The sequence below is a fragment of the Pan troglodytes genome, chromosome 7, assembly GCF_028858775.2.
Source record: "Pan troglodytes isolate AG18354 chromosome 7, NHGRI_mPanTro3-v2.0_pri, whole genome shotgun sequence".
NCBI lineage: Eukaryota > Metazoa > Chordata > Mammalia > Primates > Hominidae > Pan > Pan troglodytes.
Genome location: NC_072405.2, coordinates 41,878,056 through 41,901,606, shown reverse-complemented (window position 1 = coordinate 41,901,606; position 23,551 = coordinate 41,878,056). Strand labels below are relative to the sequence as shown.

Sequence of the window (23,551 nt, the reverse complement as noted above, 5' to 3'; positions counted from 1 at the left end):
TCAGCCCCCTTTTTATCTCTTAGTGGGCTCTTTTCCTGGATCTAGAAACCAAATTGACAACAGGCAGATTAGCAAGAGGAAACTATACACATTTTATTAGTTTTACGTGTACATGGGGATCTTCACAAGAGAGAGTATTCTGAAGAAGTGGCCAAAGCAATATGCTTTTATACTTTTTAGACTAAGAATGATAAATTTTTCATCTTTTTTTTTTTTTTTTTTTTACTACCGCTAGCCACATTTTCTTTGTCCTGTCAGAAAAAATGACAAGACAAAGAAAATGTGGCTAGGGGCAGTACATTTTCCTTTTTTTTTTTTTTTTTTTTTTGAGACAGGGTCTTGCTCTGTTACCCAGGCTAGAGTGCAGTGGCACAATCATAGCTCACTGCAGCCTCAACCCCCTGGGCTCAAGTGATCCTCCCACCTCAGCCTCCCAAGTAGCTGGGACTACAGGCATGCACCACCAGGCCAACTAATTTTTTTATTTTTTTTTTGGTAGAGACAGGGTCTTGCTCTGTTGCCCAGGCTGCTGTTGAACTTGGCCTTAAGTGAGCCTCTCACCTTGGCCTTCCAAAGTGCTGGGGTTACAGGTGTGAGTCACCATGCTTGGCTCTAGGGTAGTCACTAGGAGATATATGGTTGTAGGTGGTGGGGGGATGGATAGGTGGAAGATAAAGATTACTTTGTTCAGTTTATGTAGGTCCATTGCAGCCTTCAATTCCAAGTCTCTGTAAGGGCTGTTTTCTTACCCTGGTATGGAAAGCATACCCCACCCAGAGGAATATTTTATCACTTGCTGCATGCAGAAAGAGACAAGTCAGCTCACCCTTTCTGAATCTAGAGTTTCTGCAATATTTTCAACTCGAAAAAATCATGCATATTTTGGGATGGCATGTTCTTCATGCTTCATACCCATAATCCAATTTCAAAGATAGTCAACATTTGCCAATCTTGGGAAACTATTCTTTTAATTTGACGATTTGTCTGGTTGCAGCCAGCTGCTGATTTGCTCCAGTATAACAGAGCCCAGGTCCTATACCATGCCATTTCCAACCACCTGTACACGCCAGAGCACCACCTCATTCAGGTAATAGTATGATTTCTTCATAACTGTGTCTGGATTCTCTGAATTTGAGTAGAAGGTTGCATTGTGTGAGTAGTAGTAATTGAGAGACATTTTCCTGCCTTGGAAAGTGAGGATGATAACTAAAAGCGTTGCCAAGTTAAAAATATCTCAGCACCAAGCAGGCCTCCACATTCCTGAGTCTCCATAGATAAGACAGTGTTTTTTATTCATCTGAGTCAATTGTATATTACTTTGGGCTGGGCATGGTGGCTCACGCCTGTAATCCCAGCACTTTGGGAGGCTGAGGGAGGCAGATCACCTGAGGTCAGGAGTTCGAGACCAGCCTGGCTGACATGCCAAAACCCCATCTCTACTAAAAATACAAAAAAATTAGCCGGGCATGATGTTGTGCATCTGTAGTCCCTACTACTCAGGAGGCTGAGGCACAAGAATCATTTGAACCCGGGTGGCGGAGGTTGCAGTGAGCTGAGGTCACGTCACTGCACTCCAGCCTGGGTGACAGTGCGAGACTCCATCTCAATTTAAAAAAAAAAAAAAGCCTGGCACTGTGGCTCACACCTGTAAATCCCAGCACTTTGGGAGGCCGAGGCGGGCGGATCACGAGGTCAGGAGATCAAGACCATCCTGGCTAATATGGTGAAACCCCGCCTCTACTAAAAATACGAAAAATTAGCCAGGCGTGGTGGCACGTGCCTGTAGTCCCAGCTACTCGGGAGGCTGAGTCAGGAGAATCTCTTGAACCCGGGAGTTGGAGGTTGCAGTGAGCCAAGATCATGCCACAGCACTCCAGCCTGGGTGACAGAGCGAGACTCCATCTCAAAAAAAAAAAAAAAAAAAAACTACATTACTTTGGGGGCAGCTTTATGTCTGAAAAAGTCTATTTTTAATAGTTAAGTGTTCTGTTTTGCCTTATATCAGCACACACACTTGAAACTTCTTGCATGTTAGATAGCGGAGTGTGATTTATTATTTCATCCAACAGACATGGATCCAAGAGTAAATGAACGCATAGGGATTTTTGGCTTTAAGATAAGCTTTGGAAAAGACATTTATGTAAATACGAATATGTACTTAGATGTCTACATATATATACAGTACAGAATGATAACTGCATTAGAAGAGGTTTGTATAAAGCACAGTGGGTGGCCAGGCGCGAGGGCTCACGCCTGTAATCCCAGCATTTTGGGAGGCCGAGGCAGGCAGACCACCTGAGGTTGGGAGTTCAAGACCAACCTGACCAACATGGAGAAACCCCCGTTCTACCAAAAATGCAAAATTGCTGGGCATGGTTGCTCACATCTGTAATCCTAGCACTTTGAGAGGCTGAGGTGGGCGGATCACGAGGTCGGGAGATCGAGACCATCCTGGCTAACATGGTGAAATCCCATCTCTACTAAAAATGCAAAAAATTAGCCGGGCATGGTGGCACGTGTCTGTAGTCACAGCTACTCGGAAGGCTGAGGCAGGAGAATCGCTTGAACCCGGGAGGCGGAGGTTGCGGTGAGCCAAGATCGCGCCACTGCACTCCAGCCTGGTGACAAAGTGACACTCCGTCTAAAAAACAAATGCAAAATTAGCCAGGCATGGTGGCGCATGCCTCTAATCCCAGCTACTCAGGAGGCTGAGGCAGGAAAATTGCTTGAACCCAGGAGGCAGAGGTTGCAGTGAGCCGAGATCATGCCATTGCCCTCCAGCCTAGGCAACGAGAGCAAAACTACATCTCAAAAAAAAAAGAAAAAAAACGGTGCAGTGGCTTTCAAGCAATAGGTAACTAACCAGGTTTGGGTTGACTTTAGGAGGTTTTGGGAAGGAGGTGATACTTAGCTTTATGAAGGATGAATAAGTAAAAGTTTCTTAGGAGGGAGAAAGAAACTCCAAAGACAGAAGAAACAAGTTATATAAAATGAGAGGTGGAAGCAACGTTGTTTCATTTTTATGCCTTACTTCCCTCCTTTCCCCCTCCCCACCCTGCTGCCTTTATTTTTATTTAATTTAATTTATTTTTTTGAGGTGGAGTCTTGCTCTGTCATGCAGGCCGGAGTACAGTGGCGCGATCTTGGCGCATTGCAACCTTCGCCTCCCAGGTTCAAGCGATCCTTCTGCCTCAGCCTCCCTAGTAGCTGGGATTACAGGCAGGTGCCACCATGCCCAGCTAATTTTTGTATTTTTAGCAGAGACGGGGTTTTGCCATGTTGCCCAGCCTGGTCTCAAACTCCTGACCTCAAGTGATCCGCCCGCCTTGGCTTCCCAAGATACTAGGATTACAGGCATAGGCCACTGCATCCAGCCTCTTTTTCTTTTTACAGTATTTTAAATACTGGGTATTGAGAATCCAGATTGTAACAGCCGGAAAGGCTGGGGTTCTTAAGGTGGTAGAGAAAATAAATTTTAAAAAACCAAAACACCAAGAGAAAAACCAAAGGTCCCAGGAAAGTTAAAAGGAAGTACCTGAACCAAGTTTGTCCAACCCATGGCCTGCATGCATCCCAAGATGGCTTTGCGTGCAGCCCAACACAAATCTGTAAACTTTCTTAAAATGTTGTAAGATTTTTTTTGCATTTTTTTTAAAGCTCATCAGCTGTCATTAGTGTTAGTGTATTTTATATGTAGCCCAAGACAATTCTTCTTCCACTGTGACCCAGGGAAGCCAAAAGATTGGATACCCCTGGCCTAGGGATAAATGCTAGCACTTTAGGAAGCCAAGGCGAGTGGATCACTTGAGGCCAGGATGGTGAAACTCTGTCTCTACTAAAAAATAGAAAAGTTAGCCAAGTGTGGTGGTGCACACCTGTAGTCCCAACTAGTTAGGTGGCTGAGGCACGAGAATTGCTTGAGCCTGAGAAGCGGAGGTTGCAGTGAGCCAAGATTGCACCACTGTCCTTCAGCCTAGGTGACAGAGTGACTCTGTCTCACAAAAAAAAAAAAAAAAATGTGTAAATATCATGTATCACTAAGTCACTTAGACTTAGTGACATAGTAACAGTAGATTTAGATTCCTAAAATCTGGATTAAAGTCCCAGCTCTGCCATTTTTCCCATTTTATAAATTAGCAAAGAATGGTCCTGAGGAGAATGTATTGATTTGAGACTGTCAGATGGAGATTAAGAATGTAAAAAAGTTTGAAAATGTAAAGTAATGTGCAGTTCATATATGATTACTAGTATCTTAGAATTCTCTGGTATGGACCCTAAGGACGGTAGATTAATGAAGTTCTAGAGAAGTCAGTGAGTATTGTAAATGCAGTTGGATGAACTATGCACCGTCCTTCCATTCCTTCCTCCTAGGCTGTGCTCCCGTGTCTGCTGGATTTATTCCCCATCCTGGAGAAAACCCTGCACTGGAAAGGAGATGGAGCTCGACCCACCACCCATTGTGATGAGGTCCTGCGGCTGATCCTGACCCACATGGAGCCAGAGCACCGCCTTCTTCTACGCAGGACCTACGCAAGAAACCTGCCGGCTTTCGTGAACAGGTGAGGCCCTGGGCTTTTATTTATTATTATTTTATACAGACAGGATCTTGCTATGTTGCTTGAGCTGGTCTCGAGCTCCTGGCCTCAAGCAATCCTCCCACCTCAGCCTCCCAAAGTACTGGGATTACAGGCATGAGCCACTGCACTGGCGTCATATTTTCTCTTTCATCTTTAGGTTGGGGATCCTAACTGTCCGGCACTTAAAGAGGCTGGAGAGAGTCATCATTGGTTATCTGGAGGTTTATGATGGACCTGAGGAGGAAGCTAGACTGAAGATATTGGAAACCCTAAAACTTCTCATGCAACATACTTGGCCCAGGTAATAGCAGCCTTAAGGTGCAAAACTCAGCCGATTTTCTTTGAGAACTTGCTTGGATGTATTTAATACATTCAGTACAAAGTATTAAATGTATACTATGTATTTGAATACCTCTCATTTTCACACACCTATAGGATTTTAAACTGAGAAAATGGCATTAGAAAGGTAAAATATACTATAGTTACTTGAGGTGCTCATAGTTGACTCTTTTACCAGGTATCAGTTCCAGATTCTGACACTGTTAAATCGCTTCTCTTTGAAACTCTAGTATATCTTTTTTTTTTTTGAGACGGAGTCTCACACTGTCGCCCAGGCTGGAGTCCAGTGGCGCGATCTCTGCCCACTGCAACCTCTGCCTCCTGGGTTCAAGTGATTCTCCTACCTCAGTCTCCCAAGTAGCTGGGATTACAGGCGCCCACCGCCAGGCCCGGCTAATTTTTTGTATTTTCAGTACAGATGGGGTTTCACTACGTTGGCCAGGCTGGTCTTGAACTCCTGACCTTGTAATCCACCCACCTTGGCCTCCCAAAGTGCTGGGGTTACAGGCGTGGGCCACCATGCCCAGCCTTTTTTTTTGTTTTTGTTTTTGAGATGGAGTATTGCTCTGTCACCCAGGCTGGAGTGCAGTGGCGCGATCTCAGCTCACTGCAACCTCTGTCTCCTGGATTCAAGTGATTCTCCTGCCTCAGCCTCCTGAGTAGCTGGGATTACAGGTGCCCTCCACCATGCCTGGCTAATTTTTTTTAATTTTTAGTAGAGATGGTGTTTCACCATGTTGGCCAGGCTAGTCTCGAACTCCTGACCTCGTGATCTGCCCGCCTCAGCCTCCTAAAGTGCTGGGATTATAGGCGTGGGCCACTGTGCCTGGCTATATATCTTAAGAATGGTTTAGATTGGTGTTTTGCAGAATCTCCATCTAGGTACTCTTTGATGCCCCACAGGAAAAAAAAAATTCTGTGGTAAAATAGGTTGGGAAACCATATAGGTTGTACCTCTCTCTAGATTTAGAATGCGTATTAGAAGATTAAAGGTCATTTAGAAGTGTTGCAATAAAACATTTGCTTAACTTTGTTAATCCTAATGTTCTTTAAATCTAATTGAGAATAGAGTACTTCATAGCAAATCATTTAACATCTGCAGAGCAGTGATCAGAATACCAATCTAGAGGCCAGGTGCGGTGGCTCACGCCTGTAATCCCAGCACTTTGGGAGGGCAAGGCTGGTGGATCACCTGAGGTCAGGAGTTCAAGACCAGCCTGGCCAATATGGTGAAACCCTGTCTTTACTAAATATACAAAACTTAGCCGGGCATGGTGGCACGCACCTGTAGTCCCAGCTACTCAGGAGGCTGAAGCAGTAGAATCACTTGGACCCAGGAGGCAGAGGTTGCAGTGAGCTGCGATGGAACCACTGCACTCCAGACTGGGTGACGGAGCGAGACTCTGTCTCAAAATATAAAAAAAAAATACAAATTTTAAAAAAGCATACTAATGTACGATATACTTGCTTGGAAATCATTCCAACTCTGGCTTGAGGTAGGTGTCAGGAACTGGAACCCAAACTGTGGAGTCAGCAGAAGCATCTCTTGCATAGCTGAAAATTGAATTCAGCCAGAGAATCTAGTGCCCCAACAACATACAGTAGCTATTCTGCACCGTATTCTCTCACTTCCTTATAAATGTGCAAGGAATCCAGAGTAACATTTCCCCATGACAACCTTTCCCTTAGTCATATTGGTAACTAGGTTGCATTTGTTTACTATCTTTCTCCCTACGGAATTATAATCTCCAGGATAACGGAAAACCACATCTATTATATTCTCCCAAAGTATGTTCAGTACCTAGTATTAGGTATACAAATATTTAAAGAATGAATGGACTGGAAGAAAATGAATCAATGGATGAATAAAATCGAATCAGATTGTCAGGTCTTTAAAGAGCAGAGACCAAGATTCCAAGAAGGGAGAGTGAATAAATGTAGGGAGGTAGAAAAGGAATATGTGTGTATGTGTATGAGGGGGTGGAGCATGGGAAATGGAAAACAGAGCCGATTATAAGTTGAATAATGAGGGCTGAGAGGCACCCAAACCATAGGAAAATGAGGAGTATTTAGATAAAGAGATGAAAACTTTTTTCTCCCAGTCACGCCATCTGTCCATAAATATGATTTATTGTACATTTCACATTGTGTTTTCACATTATAAGTTAAATTATTTTCCACCTTTCATTAAAGTTTTTTTAGGGTTTTTTGTTTATTGTGGTAAAAATACATATAAATTTTCCATTTTAAAGTGTACAGTTCAGTGGCATTAAGTACAGTCACAATATTGTGCAGTCACTAGCATTGTCCATTTCTAGAGCTTTACCAAGGCGATGAAAACTTTTAGAAAGGTTAATAGTTACAAGTAAGTAGGCTGGACTTCACTGATGATGAGCTAGGATCTGAAATTAAATGACAGAAAATTCAACTTGACACTAAGTCCCAGAAGCCAAGCTCATTTCCCTCACTCTAACTTCCAGGCCTAAGATGGCATTAAAGTTAAAGGATTCAGGGCTCTCTCCAAGCATAGTTCAGTTAATAGAGTTGAAAAATAAAAGTATAGGCCCTTGGTTGGGGAGATCCTGGTTTCCCCTTCTCAGCCCATGAAGGAGCTGTTGCTTACAGTACAACCAAGCTTCTGGAAGGAAGGAAGAGAGCAGTGTGGCAGAGGGTGTGTCTGTGTGTATAGGCAGTATGCTAACAGGAGACGTGAGGGTAAGAAATCTAGAGGCTGTCTTTGGTTCTGTTTTTAGGTCTTTTTCATTTAACTTTGACCTAAGTTCCTTAATTTATGAAATGATAGCTTTCCACTTGACAGTCTTTGAAGTCTCTTCCAATTTTAATATCCAGATTTAGAGTATGAACATAGCTTTTCTTCCTGATTCCAGAGTTTCCTGCAGACTTGTGGTCTTACTGAAGGCCCTCTTGAAACTGATTTGTGATGTAGCAAGGGATCCAAACCTTACACCTGAGTCTGTTAAGAGCGCCCTGCTACAGGAGGCCACAGACTGCCTGATTCTCCTGGACCGCTGTTCTCAAGGACGGGTAAAGGTAAGGCAGACTGAAACTTGGTTTCAGTTGGGCCTCATTATCCTTATGTAATTCCCATGATTGATTATAATTTACTAGGTATGTGCCTGACCAAGTCTGGAAATGAACATGGAGGGTTTTAGATCTCCATATGAGCCCTCTAGCCTCAAAAGAGCTTGATCTTTTTTTTATTCAACTTTTAAAGCTATTCAGAACCATTTAGAACTAAAGGCAGGAGGATCAGCACATGTCACTGGGGCTAAGGACGAGACAGAATGGGCAAAAGCATTATGATCAAAAGTTTGTAAAATTTAAGTTCTGTTCTAGTCTTCTGAATTAAAAAAAAAAAAAAAAAGTAAAAATAATGGGCTACAAGCTCCCAGGAATAATAACATAAATAGAGCATTTCAGATGTTTCCAGTTTTTTAGGGACAACCATCTTTTAGGTAGATGTTTTTCCCTATTCTTAATTTACCTACATGGAAATTCTTCCTTTGGTTTCATATTCCACAAAAGTTAACTTCTCAAAGCCACAGCATATAATAGCTGTGTACTTCTATGTATTTAATAAACTATTGCCTCATTTCTTACCCGTTTTAGAAATCTTTAGTTGAAGACTGAAGGTAGCATGAAAAGAAATTCATGCCATAAGTCACTGGACAATCTACCCAGCAGGAAAAAAAAATTCATATCCTAAAAATATGTAGAGATAGTATGAATTGTTATTTTACAAGTTTATTCAAACTATTTCATCTTAGCTCTTTAATCTTGGGCAGTTTTCAAGCCCTAGATCCAACTGAATTTGCCTTGGCTGGAATTCTGCTGTTTCATGAGCCAGCAGGAGATTTGCAAGTACATTAACACAGTTTTTAAAGTAACACCTTCAATACATGAGAGCTATATAAATTTAAAAATAATAAAAAACCAACTAATACCTATTCTGCTTAGTGACCTGTCCCCAAGTGTCATCCATTCTTTCCTCCTTTGAGTTTGATACCAAGGAAGAAGAATCAAGCAAAAGGGGAAAAAAGTAATTAAAAAAAAAAAAAATCAAAGCCTGTTTGGTTTCATGTTTCAGGGTCTCCTGGCCAAAATTCCCCAAAGCTGTGAAGACAGAAAAGTGGTGAACTGTATCAGAAAAGTGCAGCAGGTTTCTGAAGGCGCACCCTACGATGGAACTTAAGACTTGTATTACTTTCCCAAGAGGAAAGGATTTTCTTCCCATCCCAATTTGTATGAATGGAGTTATTTAAGAAAAAAAGATATTTTTACACGAAACTTTGTAAGTGAAAGCTGCTTTTTCCTTCTTTCTTTCCTTTTATCTCCGTAAGAGTAGGGAAAGTAGAACAAGAAAAAATTGAACTCCTTCCATTTCTAAATAAAGTTTGGGAGAAAAAAGGACACCAAGGAATGTAACATTTAAAATTTAGAAATATTTACATCCGTCATCTCATCCCAGATTCAAGAACTCATCTGTTAAGTTTCTCGGGCACAAGCTGTTACTTCAACACATATGCTATAAAAACACTCTTGTTCACAACTTAGCTTTCTTCACTCACTCCAGATTTCTTGCCCCACTGATGTGGCATAAATAATAAAAACACAAATATTGTGTTCAATACAACACAAAAGAGCAAAAACTGGAGGTGTGTATGTGTTTAAGATAAAAAAAAAAAAACCAGTTCTGCATGTTCAGTCCTGGGTATAAATGCTGAAAGGGAAATCACGTGGTTTTGGCTTTGGCCACGGGCTCTGTCTCCTGCTCATATTCTATTTCCACATAGGCTCGTTTTCTCTGCAGTGGTCCTCTCAAGGGCGTTTTGCCTTTGTGTTTCGCACTAAGGGCCTTTTCTTCCTCCTCCTCACTGGAGGATTTATTACCATCCTGATCTTCATCACTGCTGGCATCCAGTTTATCCATATCCTATTACGGGGAGAGAAAAGATAAAGGAAGAGGGAAAACACTAGATTTCTCCAAACTCCCTTCATTGTCCCCTCAATCTATAACAGACTAGGGCATTGATTTGTCTATGTCTGTGTTCAGAAATTGTCCCTTTAATTTTTTTTTTTTTTTTTTTTTTGAGACAGGGTCTTGCTCTGTTGCCCAAGCAGGAGTGCAGTGGCATAGTCATGGCTCACTGCAGCCTCAAACTGCTGTAGTCAAGCAATCCTCCCACCTCAGCTTCCTGAGTAGCTGGGACTACAGGCAACCGCCACCACATCCAGCTGAATTTTAATTTTTTTTGGAGACGGAGTCTCGCTCTGTTGCCCAGGCTGGAGTGTAGTGGTGTGATCTCAGCTCACTGCAACCTCCATCTCCTAGGTTCAAGCGATTCTTCTGCCTCAGCCTCCCAAGTAGCAGGGATTACAGGCATGCACCACCATACCTAGCTAATTTTTGTATTTTTAGTAGACACAGGGTTTTGCTATGTTGGCCAGGCTGGTCTCGAACTCCTGACCTCATGTGATCCGCCCACCTCGGCCTCCCAAAGTGCTAGGATTATAGGCGTGAGCCACCGCGCCTGGTCGTGATTTTTAAAAAATTTTAGGCCAGGCCCTGTGGCTCATGCCTCTAATCTTAGCACTTTGGGAGACTGAGGCAGGCGGATTACCAGAGGTCTGGAGTTCTAGACCAGTCTGGCCAACATGGTGAAACCCCGTGTCTACTAAAAATACAAAAAATTAGCCGGGTGGAGTGGCACATGCCTGTAATTCCAGCTACTTGGGAGGCTGAAGGAGGAGAATCGCTTGAACCCGGGAGGCTGAGGCTGCGATGAGCCCAGATTGCGCTATGGCACTCTAGCCTGAGCTACAGAGCGAAACTTCATCTAAAAAAAAAAAAATTTTTTTTTTTTATTAGAGATGAGGTCTCACTATGTTGTTCAGGCTGGTCTCGAACTCCTGAGCTCAAACAATCCTCCCATTTTGGCCTCCCAAAGTGCTGCAATTATAGGAGTGAACCACGGTGCCTGGCCACCTCCCTGTTTTTTTTTGTTTTTTTTTTTTGCTGCAGGCCAAAGGACAATCTTTTTACCCATAAAGCTCACCTCAAAATCACTTATGTCACTCTCATCTACCTCACCATCTTCGACAAATTCTCTTTTCCCCACATCCTATAAATAAAACATAACTGTTAGGTTCAGAATACATAATGAAGATTCAGATTAGACATCTAAGTAAGTACAAAATAACATAATGAGAACCACAGTCTTTTCACTAGGCAATGAAAATTTAGTTCTTTCTAAATTTAATGCTTCTGAATTTTAAAAATTTTAGGGCTACCAGATCATTCTTATTCTTGATTTAAATTATTAGCAATAAAACATCCTCATTATGGTTAAAAACTAAATATAGACAGGAAAGGCTTTATAATTTGTCACCTTGCAGGAACAATTTTAGAAGACCAATAAATTAAGACTAAAACTGTTAATGGTTTGTTGGTTAGCCTGAAGAACAGAGCAACCAGTGCTAAACCAAAATTAATCATATGAAAGAAAAAAGAAGACATATCATTTTTGGTTAGCGGACTAAAGATGATATTCTGTTTCTCAGTTTTATACAAATGGTATCTAGTAGGTTTGGCAAAACAAAAACAAGATTTACTTCCTCATCATCATCTTCATCATCTTTTTCCTCAGTATCTGAAGAGTCACTCTCTGCCTCCTGTTGTTCCAGGGCTTTGTCGAAGGCATGAATGGGGAAGTTGTAGATGTCGCCATACTGAAGAACATAAACACAGATTGGCTTTAACTTTACATTTGGATATTACACTTGAAGTTCCACTGTCTGCGGAGAATATTATTTTTTCCTCAGTGATTAAATCAGAATACTTAATTTGATGAGTAATATTTTTAAGTGTAGAGCCAGCAGTGTCTTAAAAAAGCATGTTCTTTTGAACATTTAAATCATCTGCAGTTGGTATCAAATAGGTAACTTCTATGGAGTTACATTTTAAAATAATTTAAAATGTAATAGTCTACAAAACCCATGCATTGGGACAAATGTAATTTTGCTGACAAGGGGAAATAATAAGGAAAAAGCATACTTTAGTCATGTTGTCTGTATAAACAACACTAATTTTTAAAAAGAGAATAAAAACTTATTTCAAAGAGCCTTAAAAGACTAGGGTAATATGCAGGAGAAGCAAAACCCCATGGCTTTTATACAGAAATCTGGAATTGTTGTCTTGGGGAATGGAGCTGAGAATAATGGCAAAAAGGGAAAGGTCTCTTATAGTGAATGGAGTATCAAGGGTAACCAAAGCATTTTATGTGCTTGCATTAATTAAAGCAAGGAAGCCAGGCCGATATGGATTTATTTTATTCCAGGGATAAAATTCAAGTGGAGATCTTCATATCATGTTAAAAAACATTTCCCGGCCAGGCACAGTGGCTCACGAGGTCAGGAGTTCAAGACCAGCCTGGCCAAGATGGTGAAACCCCGTCTCTACTAAAAATACAAAAATTAGCTGGGTGCAGTGGCGGTGCCTGTAATCCCAGCTACTCGGGAGGCTGAGGCAGGAGAATTGCTTGAACTCGGGAGGCAGAGGTTGCAGTGAGCCGAGATTGCGCCACTGCACTCTAACCTGGGTGACAAAGCAAGACTCCATCTCAAAAAAAAAAAAAAAAAAAAAAAAAAAAATTCCCAATATGTCTTAGCAACATACTACCACTTAAAATTTCAGTACCCCAAAGCTAATGGCTTTCTCACCGTATCTTGTTTCAGTCTCTCCAGTAATTCCTTCTCAATGGCATTGTCCAGCTGAGCAGCTATTAATGCCTTTTCCTATAAGGAGGAAAGAGCAAATCCGTTTAATTCATCAGTGCTCATTACTCATCTTATAAAAATGGAAGAAACTACCAAGTTGTTTATAAGAAAGACAATGTAATTATTTCCCCTCCTTGCTAATACTGGCTTTTGCCTCTCCAACCAGATAGATTTCTTCTTTCTCTTGTAAACTTTCTTGGGAACATTTCCATTTTGAAATTCCTATGGTTTTGTAAACAACATTCTAAATTAAATTCTAACACAGGCTTTGACAGATACAAAGCATGTAAGTCTATATACATTTAAGTGTCTCAGAAATAATCTAGCAACTCTGGAGCCAGACTTTGTAAAAGCTGAGAAAAGAGAACAGAAATCTTCATTCGTTTACATTTTCTAAAATCATGCTAGATTCCATGTGACAGAATAGGTAAAAATCTCTTCCTCCAGTGATCTCTCATTGGAGATGACACATGACATCAACCTGTACTACCACACAATAGCCCAGGATGGTGCATTAATTTGATAGTGAAAGTCATAGAGGGTTTTAAAGTGTTATATCTGTAAGTTATGTTAGAATGATTACCTAAAACTGTGTACGGGCACATGGAAAATTAGCCAGGCATGGTAGCGGGCGCCTATAGTCCCAGCTACTCGGGAGGCTGAGGCAGGAGAATGGTGTGAACCCAGGAGGCGAAACTTGCAGTGAGCTGAGATCGCGACACTGCACTCCAGCCTGGGCAACAGAGCGAGACTCCATCTTAAAAAAAAAAAAAGGGCTACAGCGATGTTCCATGTTGTTCTCTAGAGTGGGGTGTTTACACTTCAAGAGTATTGACTGAAGTGTAGGAAGAAAATATTCAAAACTTCCACATATCTCTTTTTCCTTAAAAAATTTAACATCATTACTACTTTTCTTGTACACTGACATTGGTGCCTTGACTCTGTCTATAAAGTAAATAGTTGTGTGTCAGATACAGTGAGCCAGATATCTCAAGGGAGGAATACTGCACATAGGGCTTGCAAGTGGTGGTCTCACTCGTTTATTTAGACGACTATTTAACTGTTTATGTTTGCTTAGTTAAGTGGATTCATAGATGACACTGAATATTCTGCCAAAGATAGAGAGTAGTTATAAAAGTATGCTGGTTATCTAATGCGTTAGTACTTTTAAAAGTTGTAGAACCAGGCTGGCAAGGTGGCTCATGCCTGTAATCCCAGCACTTTGAGAGGCCGAGGTGGGCAGATCACCTGAGGTCAGGAGATCAAGACCAGCCTGACCAACGTCGTGAAACCCCGTCTCTACTAAAAACACAAAAAATTAGCCAGGCAGAGTGGTGTATGCCTGTAATCCCAGTTACTCAGGAGGCTGAGGCACAAGAATTGCTTGAACCCAGGAGGTGGAGGTTGCAGTGAGCCGAGATGGCGCCACTGCACTCCAGCCTGGGCGACAGAGCGAGAGTTGTAGAACCTAAAGATGATCCATGCACTTTTCACAAAAAGAAAAATATTCCAAATTTGCCAATCTTTTTATGTAACCCAGTAGACATTTTTAAAAATAAATACGCTTAATCTGTCTCTTCCAAACAAAAGTAACATTTTAATAGTTTGAGGAAGACAATTGTTTTTTGAAAAAAAAACTTGTTCTGTGAAGGTTGTGAAAAGAAAACTGATTATATCTACATATGGTACTGCTGAAAACATGTCTCCTATAAAAATTGCAATCACACACTTTAAAAATGTGGAAACAGAATATTGTAATGCATTTAAAACTCTTCCAAATCTACATTTTTCAGAGGGTTACAAACTCAATTGGTGAAAATAGAAAAAATTAATTTCTTCTGAAAGGTTTGTAGGAACACCTGTTTGACAACTGGAGATGAAAACTCACTAACTGGACTTGAAAAAAAGCCGCTCCATAACTGATGGAGCATAATGAAAAATTAAAGTACTTGAGACCACCTATCAACAGTGCACTTCTCTACAATCCCTCAGTTATGACAGCCCTTCAAGACAAAATCATACTCAGCTAAGAAGCAGACTTTTGTTTCACTACATCACAATTAGTTATAATACACATTGTATTATTAGTGGAAGTGTATATGTATAATAACATTTATAGCCTGTAATCCCAGCACTTTGGGAGGCTAAGGCGGGTGAATCACCTCAGGTTGGGAGTTTGAGACCAGCCTGGCCAACGTGGTGAAACCCCATCTCTACTAAAAATACAAAAATTAGCCGGGCGTGGTGGTGCATGCCTGGAATCCCAGCTACTTGGGAGGCTGAGGCACAAGAATTGCTTGAATCCAGGAGGCAGAGGTTGCAGTGAGCCAAAATTGCACCACTGCATTCCAGCCTGAGAAACAGAATGAACCTTTGTCTCAAAATAAAATATTTATAAATAACATTGGGGAGTACATGTTCAAAAATTTTATTGAGGTGAGCACAACTCTGCAGACCAATGATACAGATTTTAGATACATAACTGTGATTAATGGGAACAGAAGCATCAAAAGAAAAGCTATCCCTATCAAAATACCAATGACAAATATAAATATAAAAAAAAGAAAAATACCAATGACATTCTTCACAGAAATAGAAAAAAAAATCCTAAAATTGTTATGAAACCACAAAAGATCTAGGATAGCTAAAGCTATCCAAACAAAACAGCAAAACAAACAAAAAAAAAACAAAAACAAAACAAACCTAGAGGAATCACATTACCTAACTTCAAATTATACTATGGACCTATAGCAACCACAACACTATAGTAACGGCATAAGAACAGACACAGAGACCAACGGAACAGAATAGAGAACCCAGAAACAATTCCACACACGTACAGTGAACTCATTTTCAACAAACGTGCCAAGAACATACACTAGGGAAAAGACAGTCTCTTCAATAAATGGTGCTGGAAAAACTTGATCTCCATATGCAGAAGAATGAAACTAGACCCCTATCTTGTGCTATATACAAAAATCAAACCAAAATGGATTAAAAAAATCTAAGACCTCCAACTACAAAACTACAAGAAAACACTGAGAAAACTCCAGGTCATTGATCTGGGCAAAATTTCTTAATATCCCACAAGCAAAGGTAACCAAAGCAAAAATGGACAAATGGGAGCACATCAAGTTAAAAAGCTTCTGCACAGCAAAGGAAACAACAAAGTGAAGAGACAATCCACTGACTGGGCAAACTATCCACCTGACAAGGGATTAATAACCAGAATACAGGCCAGCGCGGTGGTTCACGCCTGTAATCCCAGCACTTTGGGAGGCTGAGGCAGGTAGATCACCTGAGGTCAGGAGTTCGAGACCAGCCTGGCCAACATGGCTAAACCCCATCTCTACTAAAAATACAAAACAAACAGCCAGGCATGGTGGTGCACGCCTGGCATCCCAGCTACTTGGGAGGCTGAGGCACAAGAATCGCTTGAACCTGGGAGGCAGAGGTTGCAGTGAGCTGAGATTGCCCCATAGCACTCCAGCCTGGGTGACAGAATGAGACTCCATCTCAAAAACAAAACAAAACAAAATCCAGACTATATAAGGAGCTCAAACAACTCTATAGGAAAAAATTCTAATTATTGGATTAAAAAGTGAATAAAAGGGCCAGACATGGTGGCTCACACCTGTAATCCCAGCACTTTGGGAGGCTGAAGTGGTTGGATTGCTTGAGCCCAGGAGTTCAAGACCAGCATGGGCAACATAGTGAAGCCTCGTCTCTACAAAATATATAAAAATTAGCCAGGCATGGTGGCATGCACCTGTAGTCCCAGCTACTCGGGAGGCTGAGGCAGGAGAATGGTGTGAACCCAGGAGGCGGAACTTGCAGTGAGCCAAGATCGCACCACTGCACTCCAGCCTGGACAACAGAGTGAGACCTTGTCTCAAAAAAAAAAAAAAAAAAGGCAGGGGGCAGGGATTGGGGAGGCAAAAGATTTGAGTAGACGTTTTTCAAAAGAAGACATACAAATGGCAAACAGGCATATGAAAAGGTGTTCAACATCATTGATCATCAGAGAAATGCAAATCAAAAAAACGAAATATCTCACCCCAGTTAAAATGGCTTTTATCTTTTAAAAGACAGGCAATAACAAATGCTAAAGAGGATGTGGAGAAAGGGAACCCTTGTGCACTGGTGGTGGGAATGTAAATTAGTACAACCACTATGGAGAACAGTTTGGAGCTTCCTCAAAAAACTAAAACTAGAGCTACCATACCATCTAGCAGTCCCACTTCTGGGTACAGACCCAAAAGGAAATTAGTGTATCAAAGAGATACCCACACTCCATGTGTGTTACAGCTCTGTTCACGACAGCCAAAATTTGGAAGCAACCTAAGTGTCCATCAATAGATGAATGTATAAAGAAAATATGGTACTTATACACAATAGAGTACTATCCAGCCATTAAAAAGAATGAGATTCTGTCATTTGTAACAACATGGATGGAACCGGAGGTCATTATGTTAAGTGAAAGAAGCCAGGCACAGAAAGACAAACATTGCACGTTTTCACTTATTTGTGGGATCAAAAAATCAAAACAATTGAACTCATGGATATACAGAGTAGAAGGATGGTTACCAGAGGCTGGGAAGGGTAATGGGGGTGGGGATGATTAATGGGTACCCCTGCTAAAAAAAATAGGAAGAATGAAATAAGACGTAGTATTTGCTAGCAGCACAACAGCGTGACTATAGTCAATAATTTAATTGTACATTTTAAAATAACTGTAAGTATAACTGAACTGTTTGTAACACAAAGGATAAATGCTTGAGGGGACAGATACCCAATTTTCCATGATGTTATTACTCACTGCATGCCTGTATTGTATTTCACAGCAGAAATTCCATTTGATTAAAATGCTCAAAATCTACTAAAGGTTTTATGTAGTATGTAAAATATGCAACATCAAAATTCTGAATTCTGAAATATTTGACCACAAGAAATTTAGAAAAAGGAGTTGTGGATTCTTTCTGTTCTCCATTACATATATCCCCAAAGCACACATACTTTAACCTGTGCTGAAAATCATAATCTTAAAATATGAAAAATCAAATGTCTTAGGCAACTAATAGTTATCTATTAGTGAACCATTATCCAAGGCCTCAACAGTTTACATAAATGATGGTGACTGAATCTATAAGAGCCCCCCAGAAAGAAAATGTAGAAGGTATGAATATCACAACAATAAGTTACCTCTCTTCTTTTCTCCCTACGCTCCACCTTCTTACTCAAAGGAACAAGTTTCCTCCTAAGGGAAAGAAAATATATCAGAAAATCCACTGTCATGTACTGTGTTCCTTTTTAAGGATGAGAAGAAAAAAGGATTGGAATTGGTGACTAAAATGGAAGTCTACTCATGTGCAGGGCAGGATGGCTGAGCTTCAGGCATTCACGGAGGCTAGCAATTCAAACAAGCCTTGGAGCCCAAGGTTGGTGCTGTAGGGCTCAGCTCAATACAGCAAGATACACTAAACACTTCTAGAAATTTAATACTATAAAAAGTCATATATTTTTACATATATTTTAATCCGGCCATTTTTGTTCAGGCATTCTGGGATTCTCAGGGCATTCACCATGCTAAAATTAAGACTTCAGTGAACTAAGAAAAAAGAATTTTCTGTCGAAGTCTGACATCATCTTTAGCATTCTATGTAGATCACAGTCAGAAAGCATTAGGGCCTAACAGTCCTAGAGAAGGTATTCTGTTAATTCTGGGGATTTCATATCACTTTTAAAAATTAGTTTTCAGTGAATCCAGAGTAAAGTTCTTACATTCCTGTATAGTCACATGTCTTAGATCATTTTCAAATCTCTAAAGTTAAGATTCCCTCGGGGGTCATAGAGGAAATTTTCTGAAGGCTGGGCATGGTGGCTCATGCCTGTAATCCCAGCACTTTGGGAGGCTAAGGCGGATCGCTTGAGGTCAGGAATTCTAGACCAGCCTGGCCAACATGGTGAAACCCCATCTCTACTAAAAATACAAAAAAAATTAGCCAGGCATGGTGGTCCATGCCTGTAATCCTAGCTGCTCAGGAGGCTGAGGTGGGAGGATTGCTTCAACCGGGGAGGTGGAGGTTGCAGTGAGCTGAGGTCGCGCCACTGCAAATTCCAGCCGGGGCGACAGAGTGAGACTCCGTCTTAACAAAAAAGAAAATACAATTTTCTGAAAGATTTTCAGACAAGGAGGGTGATAATCAAGTTGTATTCTACTGTTTTAAAAGTCCTGCCATATCAAAGGGCACACCTTTAGTCAAAGCTAAAGTTTCTCTTTAGTACATCATAACAGACTCCACAAAGTTGAATAGAAAGCCCCGAAGTTTCACAATTTCTCAACTTCAAAACAAGCTCCATAAAAAGAGAGATTTAAAAATAATGAATGATCCGCATACTTACTGTCGCTTTAGTGTAAGTTTTCTAATTCGAATTAGGTATTGGGTGATCTTGGTGAATCTCTGCTTACATTTGTGTCGAATGAAACGGGGCCAGTAAATCAGATTTTCATCTATTTGCTCCAGTGCTTTCTCATAGTTTTTACTAAGCCGGACCTACCAAACAGAAAAAGGAAGTTTGAAGGGCAAGTGTAAATGATTCATTAGGTTTTCACTGTCAGTGACACCTATGGCCTAATGAGGATGGCCTCAAAAGTTAATGGTCATGGAATTGGGCATCATGGTCAAGCATGTGGCTTTGATGCTCTTGATCAGCGGTCACTGTAGTTTTGTTGTAAGGCTTACCCGTTCCCAGAGACGCCGAGGAAAAGCTGCTCGCTCTATAACCTTCATATACAAGTAGCACTGTCCTGAGAATAAAGTAAAATAGCTTTAATGTTATTTACAGAAACTAAAGAACATCCCTGTAAAAGCTGTGGAGCAGTTCTTCTAGAAGTTAAAACTGGGGAGTTACCTTTCTCTTCTTTAATAGTGGCATACTGACTATTTGCCAGGGGACAGGATGACCGATTACACAGTCCAGTCAGGCTATATTCATTTCGGCAGAAGCTCTGAGTCTTGGTTCTAGAATGGGAGAAAAGAAACAAAGATTATAAAATGGGTTGCCAAAGAGGCAACTGAAGGAATCTTTGACCAAGTTGTAAATCGAGACTCACCTTATTTTGAAGGAACAAAATTGCTTGTTTCCTAGTGTATCCCAGATAACCTGCAAGACAAAGTAAAAGCCCATTTCAAATCCTCTGCCCCAAGAGATACTATATTAATTCAAGAAGGCAATGCCCAAGGACAGGAATGAGAGGAAGAAATGTTTTGTAAAATAGCCTGACTTGTTTACTTTTTAAAATACAAACAGCAAGGCCGGGCACGGTGGCTCACGCCTGTAATCCCAGCACTTTGGGAGGCTGAGTCGGGCGGATCACCTGAGGTGAGGAGTTCGAGACCAGCCTGATTAACATGGAGAAACCCTGTCTATATTAAAAATACAAAATTAGCTGGGCATGGTGGCGCATGCCTGTAATCCTAGCTACTCGGGAGGCTGGGGCAGGAGAATCGCTTGAACCCAGGAGAGGGAGGTTGCGGTGAGCCGAGATTGCGCCATTGCGTTCCAGCCTGGACAAGAGTGAAACTCCGTCTCAAAAAAAAAAAAAACAAAACAAAAAAGCCCAGCAGATTCTTATAGAAAAGCTAAATACAGATGAGCAATAATCATAACTCCATTACCCAGAGATAAAATTTCATTACTATTCTGTAAATATTTTTCCAGACTTTTTTTGACATACTCTGTGAAATCACATTTTATATACTTCGTAACTTTCCTTTTTTACTTATGTTCATTATCCATTATTAAAGGCTTTCATGGGCCGGGTGTGTGGCTCACACCTGTAATCCCAGCACTTTGAGTGCCAAGGCAGGCGGATCACTTGAGGTTGGGAGTTTGAGGCCAGCCTGGCCAACATGGTGAAACCCCATCTCTACTAATAGAAAAATTAGCCAGGTGTGGTGGCAGGTGCCTGTAATCCCAGCTACTTGAGAGGCTGAGGCAGGAGAATCGCTTGAACCCAGGAGGCAGAAGTTGCGGTAAGCCGAGATCACACCACTGCACTCCAGCCTGGGCGACAGAGTGAGAATCCATCTCCAAAAAAAAAAAAAAAAGGCTTCATGGTATTAGATTTTTAGATATACATACCATAATTTTATCTCATTGAGGGCAAAGAAAACTATCTACTGCTATCCTCCTGTACTTAATGTGCTCTTTATTCATTCAGCATTATATACTTAATTTATGTAAGGCACTGACATCTCGAAGTCCTGACACACAGTAGCCACTTAAGTATTTGCTGAATGAAAGAAAGTATACTCTTTAAAGAGTTTCGTCTATCTAGTTAGGGGAAAGATATGTAAACAAAGTATCACAAAATAGCAGGTCTAAAGGCCACATAGCATGCATAAGAGTATGACAGCCTTTGAGTGTGCTGCCTTGAGGAACTGGGGTAAAAAAAGCTTTACCACTGTTAAAGGAAAAATATGAAGAGGGCAAAAGAATAAAATACACTTTAAGAATTTTATAGGTGTGTCTGGTGGGGGATGGTAGGAAACAGGTAAGAAGAATAAGGGAGCTCTTTTAGGCTTGTGGCTTTAAGTATCATCTCTAAATGGATGACTCCTAAATTGTTGTTTTCTGGTCAGACTTCTTTCCTGAGCACCAGAGTTTTATATGACATCTCTTCAATATCTAAAAGGCAACATAAATATTAACATATCCACAAGGAGTTCTCAATTCCACATCCCTCATAAGAACAGTCTTCCCTAGAGTTCCCCCACTTCAATAAATAAAATCACCATTGAACTATGTATTTATATCCCAAATCCTTTGATTTCTTCCTTTTCTTCTTCACTTAATCCATCACCAAAGTCTTGTCAATTATACTGACGTAAAAGGTTTCAAATTCATCAATTTCTTTTTATCTCCACCATTAAATTACTACCTTAGGCGAAGCCACTTTCGTTTTTAAAAAAATTTATTTACTTTAGAGATAGGGTCTCTCTGTCACCCAGGATGGAGTGCAGTGGTGCCATCATAATTCACTGCAGCCTCGGACTTTTCGGCTCAAGTAGTCCTTCTGCCTCAGCCTTCGAAGTAACTGGGACCTCAGGCGAGCACCACCGCGCCCAGCTAATTTTTTATTTTTTGTAGAGATGGAGTCTCACTTTATTGCCTAGGCTGGAATCGAACTCCTGGCCTCAAGCGATCCTCCAGCCCCAGCCTCCCAAAGCGTTGGGATTACAGGCGTGAGCCACTGTGTCTGGCTTGAAGCAACCTTTGTCATACCCTAGTCTCCTTGCTTTCATTTTTTCCCTCCAAAAGTCCTTCACACAGCAACTAGACAACTTTTCACAAACATAGATCATTAAAGGCCTAAAAAACACTTCCTACAAGATTCTACATGACCTCGCCCTGGCAAGCATATCTAATTTCATTACCTGTCTTACATTGTCACTTTGATGACCCTTATATTCATTCTCTCATATCTTCAACTCTTTGTACTTTACTGTTCCTACTGCCTGGATTGCTTTTTCCTCAGCTCCTCAGTGACTGGCTTATTCTTATCTTTTAGATCTCAACTCAAACATCTTCTGTTCAGAGAAACCTTCCCTGAGTAACCCTATCTGAAGTGTCCTTCATCATCTCTGGTCTTTCTTTCATAGTATGATTATATAGTGTAATTGTTAGTTTATTTGTTCACTTGTTTACTGTGTCTCCCCCATCAGTGTTCCAGGAGAGGTGGGGCATTTTTTCTGGTTAACCAAATCCTCAATAATTACCACAATGCCTGGCACACTGTAAGCACACTGTTATTTCTCCAACAAAAAACTCAATGAATGAATCTAGGATACTTCCGAAATTATGACTTAGGCAGAAGTAGAGCAAATGTAAAGAAAAGCCTACACAGGAAACGCAGATGGAAGAGTAACGCGCACATGGATGAGAAGGACGCTTAAACTTGGGAGTCAGCTTCGCCAAATCCCGGGCCGCCCCCCACCCCAAGTCCGGAGCTGACAGCTGACAGCATGGCGCGACGTCCTGCATTGGTAGGCACGAAGGACGGGACACATCGACCCCATGGGCTGAGGTGACGGAGTCCTGTGCTCACAACCCGGCCGGGGCAGCGGGCAGGAAACCCCTGCTAGACACGCGTGAGAACCCTATGTTGGAAAATCGGGGTTCCGGAAGCCTCGCATCCAGAGCGGCACGAGGCAACAGACCCGCTGTGTACGCGTTTTCTAAGTGTCCGAAAATGGGCAAAATTCCCTGCGCAAACCCCGGGTGTAAGAACAACTGGAGGAGACTCACATCATCTGACTGCATGGTGTCCGCGGCTCAGCGTGCAACTTCCGGCCGGATAGCGGGCGCAGACATGCTGCTTCCGGGAAACCAGTTCCGGAACGCCCAGCCTCACCTATCTCGAGAAACGCTGAGACTCTCGGTGTTGCGAAGCGTCCCCTGGCAGTCTCGTCGCCGCGCACGCGCCCCCGCGTCTCCACCAGGCTGGTGTCTGCGCACGCCCGTCCGCAATGCTGGGCTTGTTCACGGGCGCTGCCTGCAGCTGGGAACCCTGTTGGGACCCAGTGCGATCCGCGGGAGGCAGGACGCGCGCAGTCTGCCGAATCCTGGAGCGCGGGGACCGCGGGGGTCGGGCGTGCTTCCCTAGCGCCCTGTTTGTGACCGTTCATGAGGATGGGACCCCTCCCTGTCGGGCATCCCCTCTGCTGGGAGGAGGCTGGGGAAAGGTGCAGGCGGCGCGGCGGGGCTGGGTCCCCGCTCCTCCGAGTCCCCCGGCCCCAGCTCGCAGCCAGGCCCCGGCCCTGCCCCTCAGACCC

At 41.9% G+C, this 23,551-nt stretch overlaps 2 protein-coding genes across 3 annotated transcripts in view; one reads left to right on the top strand and one right to left on the bottom strand.

Moving 5' to 3' along the window:
* Window positions 1–9,224, top strand: part of TTI2 (TELO2 interacting protein 2) — a 14,061-nt gene extending 4,837 nt beyond the window's left edge. The window contains 5 exon segments of one of the 2 annotated variants that reach the window (NM_001246539.1): window positions 995–1,087; window positions 4,372–4,559; window positions 4,735–4,878; window positions 7,805–7,967; window positions 9,025–9,224. In NM_001246539.1, the coding sequence (NP_001233468.1) occupies window positions 995–1,087; window positions 4,372–4,559; window positions 4,735–4,878; window positions 7,805–7,967; window positions 9,025–9,129 (693 nt within the window). In that variant the 3' untranslated portion in view covers window positions 9,130–9,224. 2 annotated transcript variants of the gene reach the window in all.
* Window positions 7,029–23,551, bottom strand: MAK16 (MAK16 homolog). The gene is made up of 10 exons (XM_001169206.6): window positions 23,025–23,551; window positions 19,828–19,877; window positions 19,626–19,735; window positions 19,457–19,521; window positions 19,116–19,267; window positions 17,916–17,970; window positions 12,657–12,731; window positions 11,550–11,666; window positions 10,994–11,059; window positions 7,029–9,870 (listed from the first exon to the last, which is right to left on the bottom strand). Exons 1-10 carry the CDS (start codon window positions 23,037–23,039, stop codon window positions 9,670–9,672), a joined length of 906 nt encoding a protein of 301 aa, XP_001169206.4. The 5' UTR covers window positions 23,040–23,551; the 3' UTR covers window positions 7,029–9,669.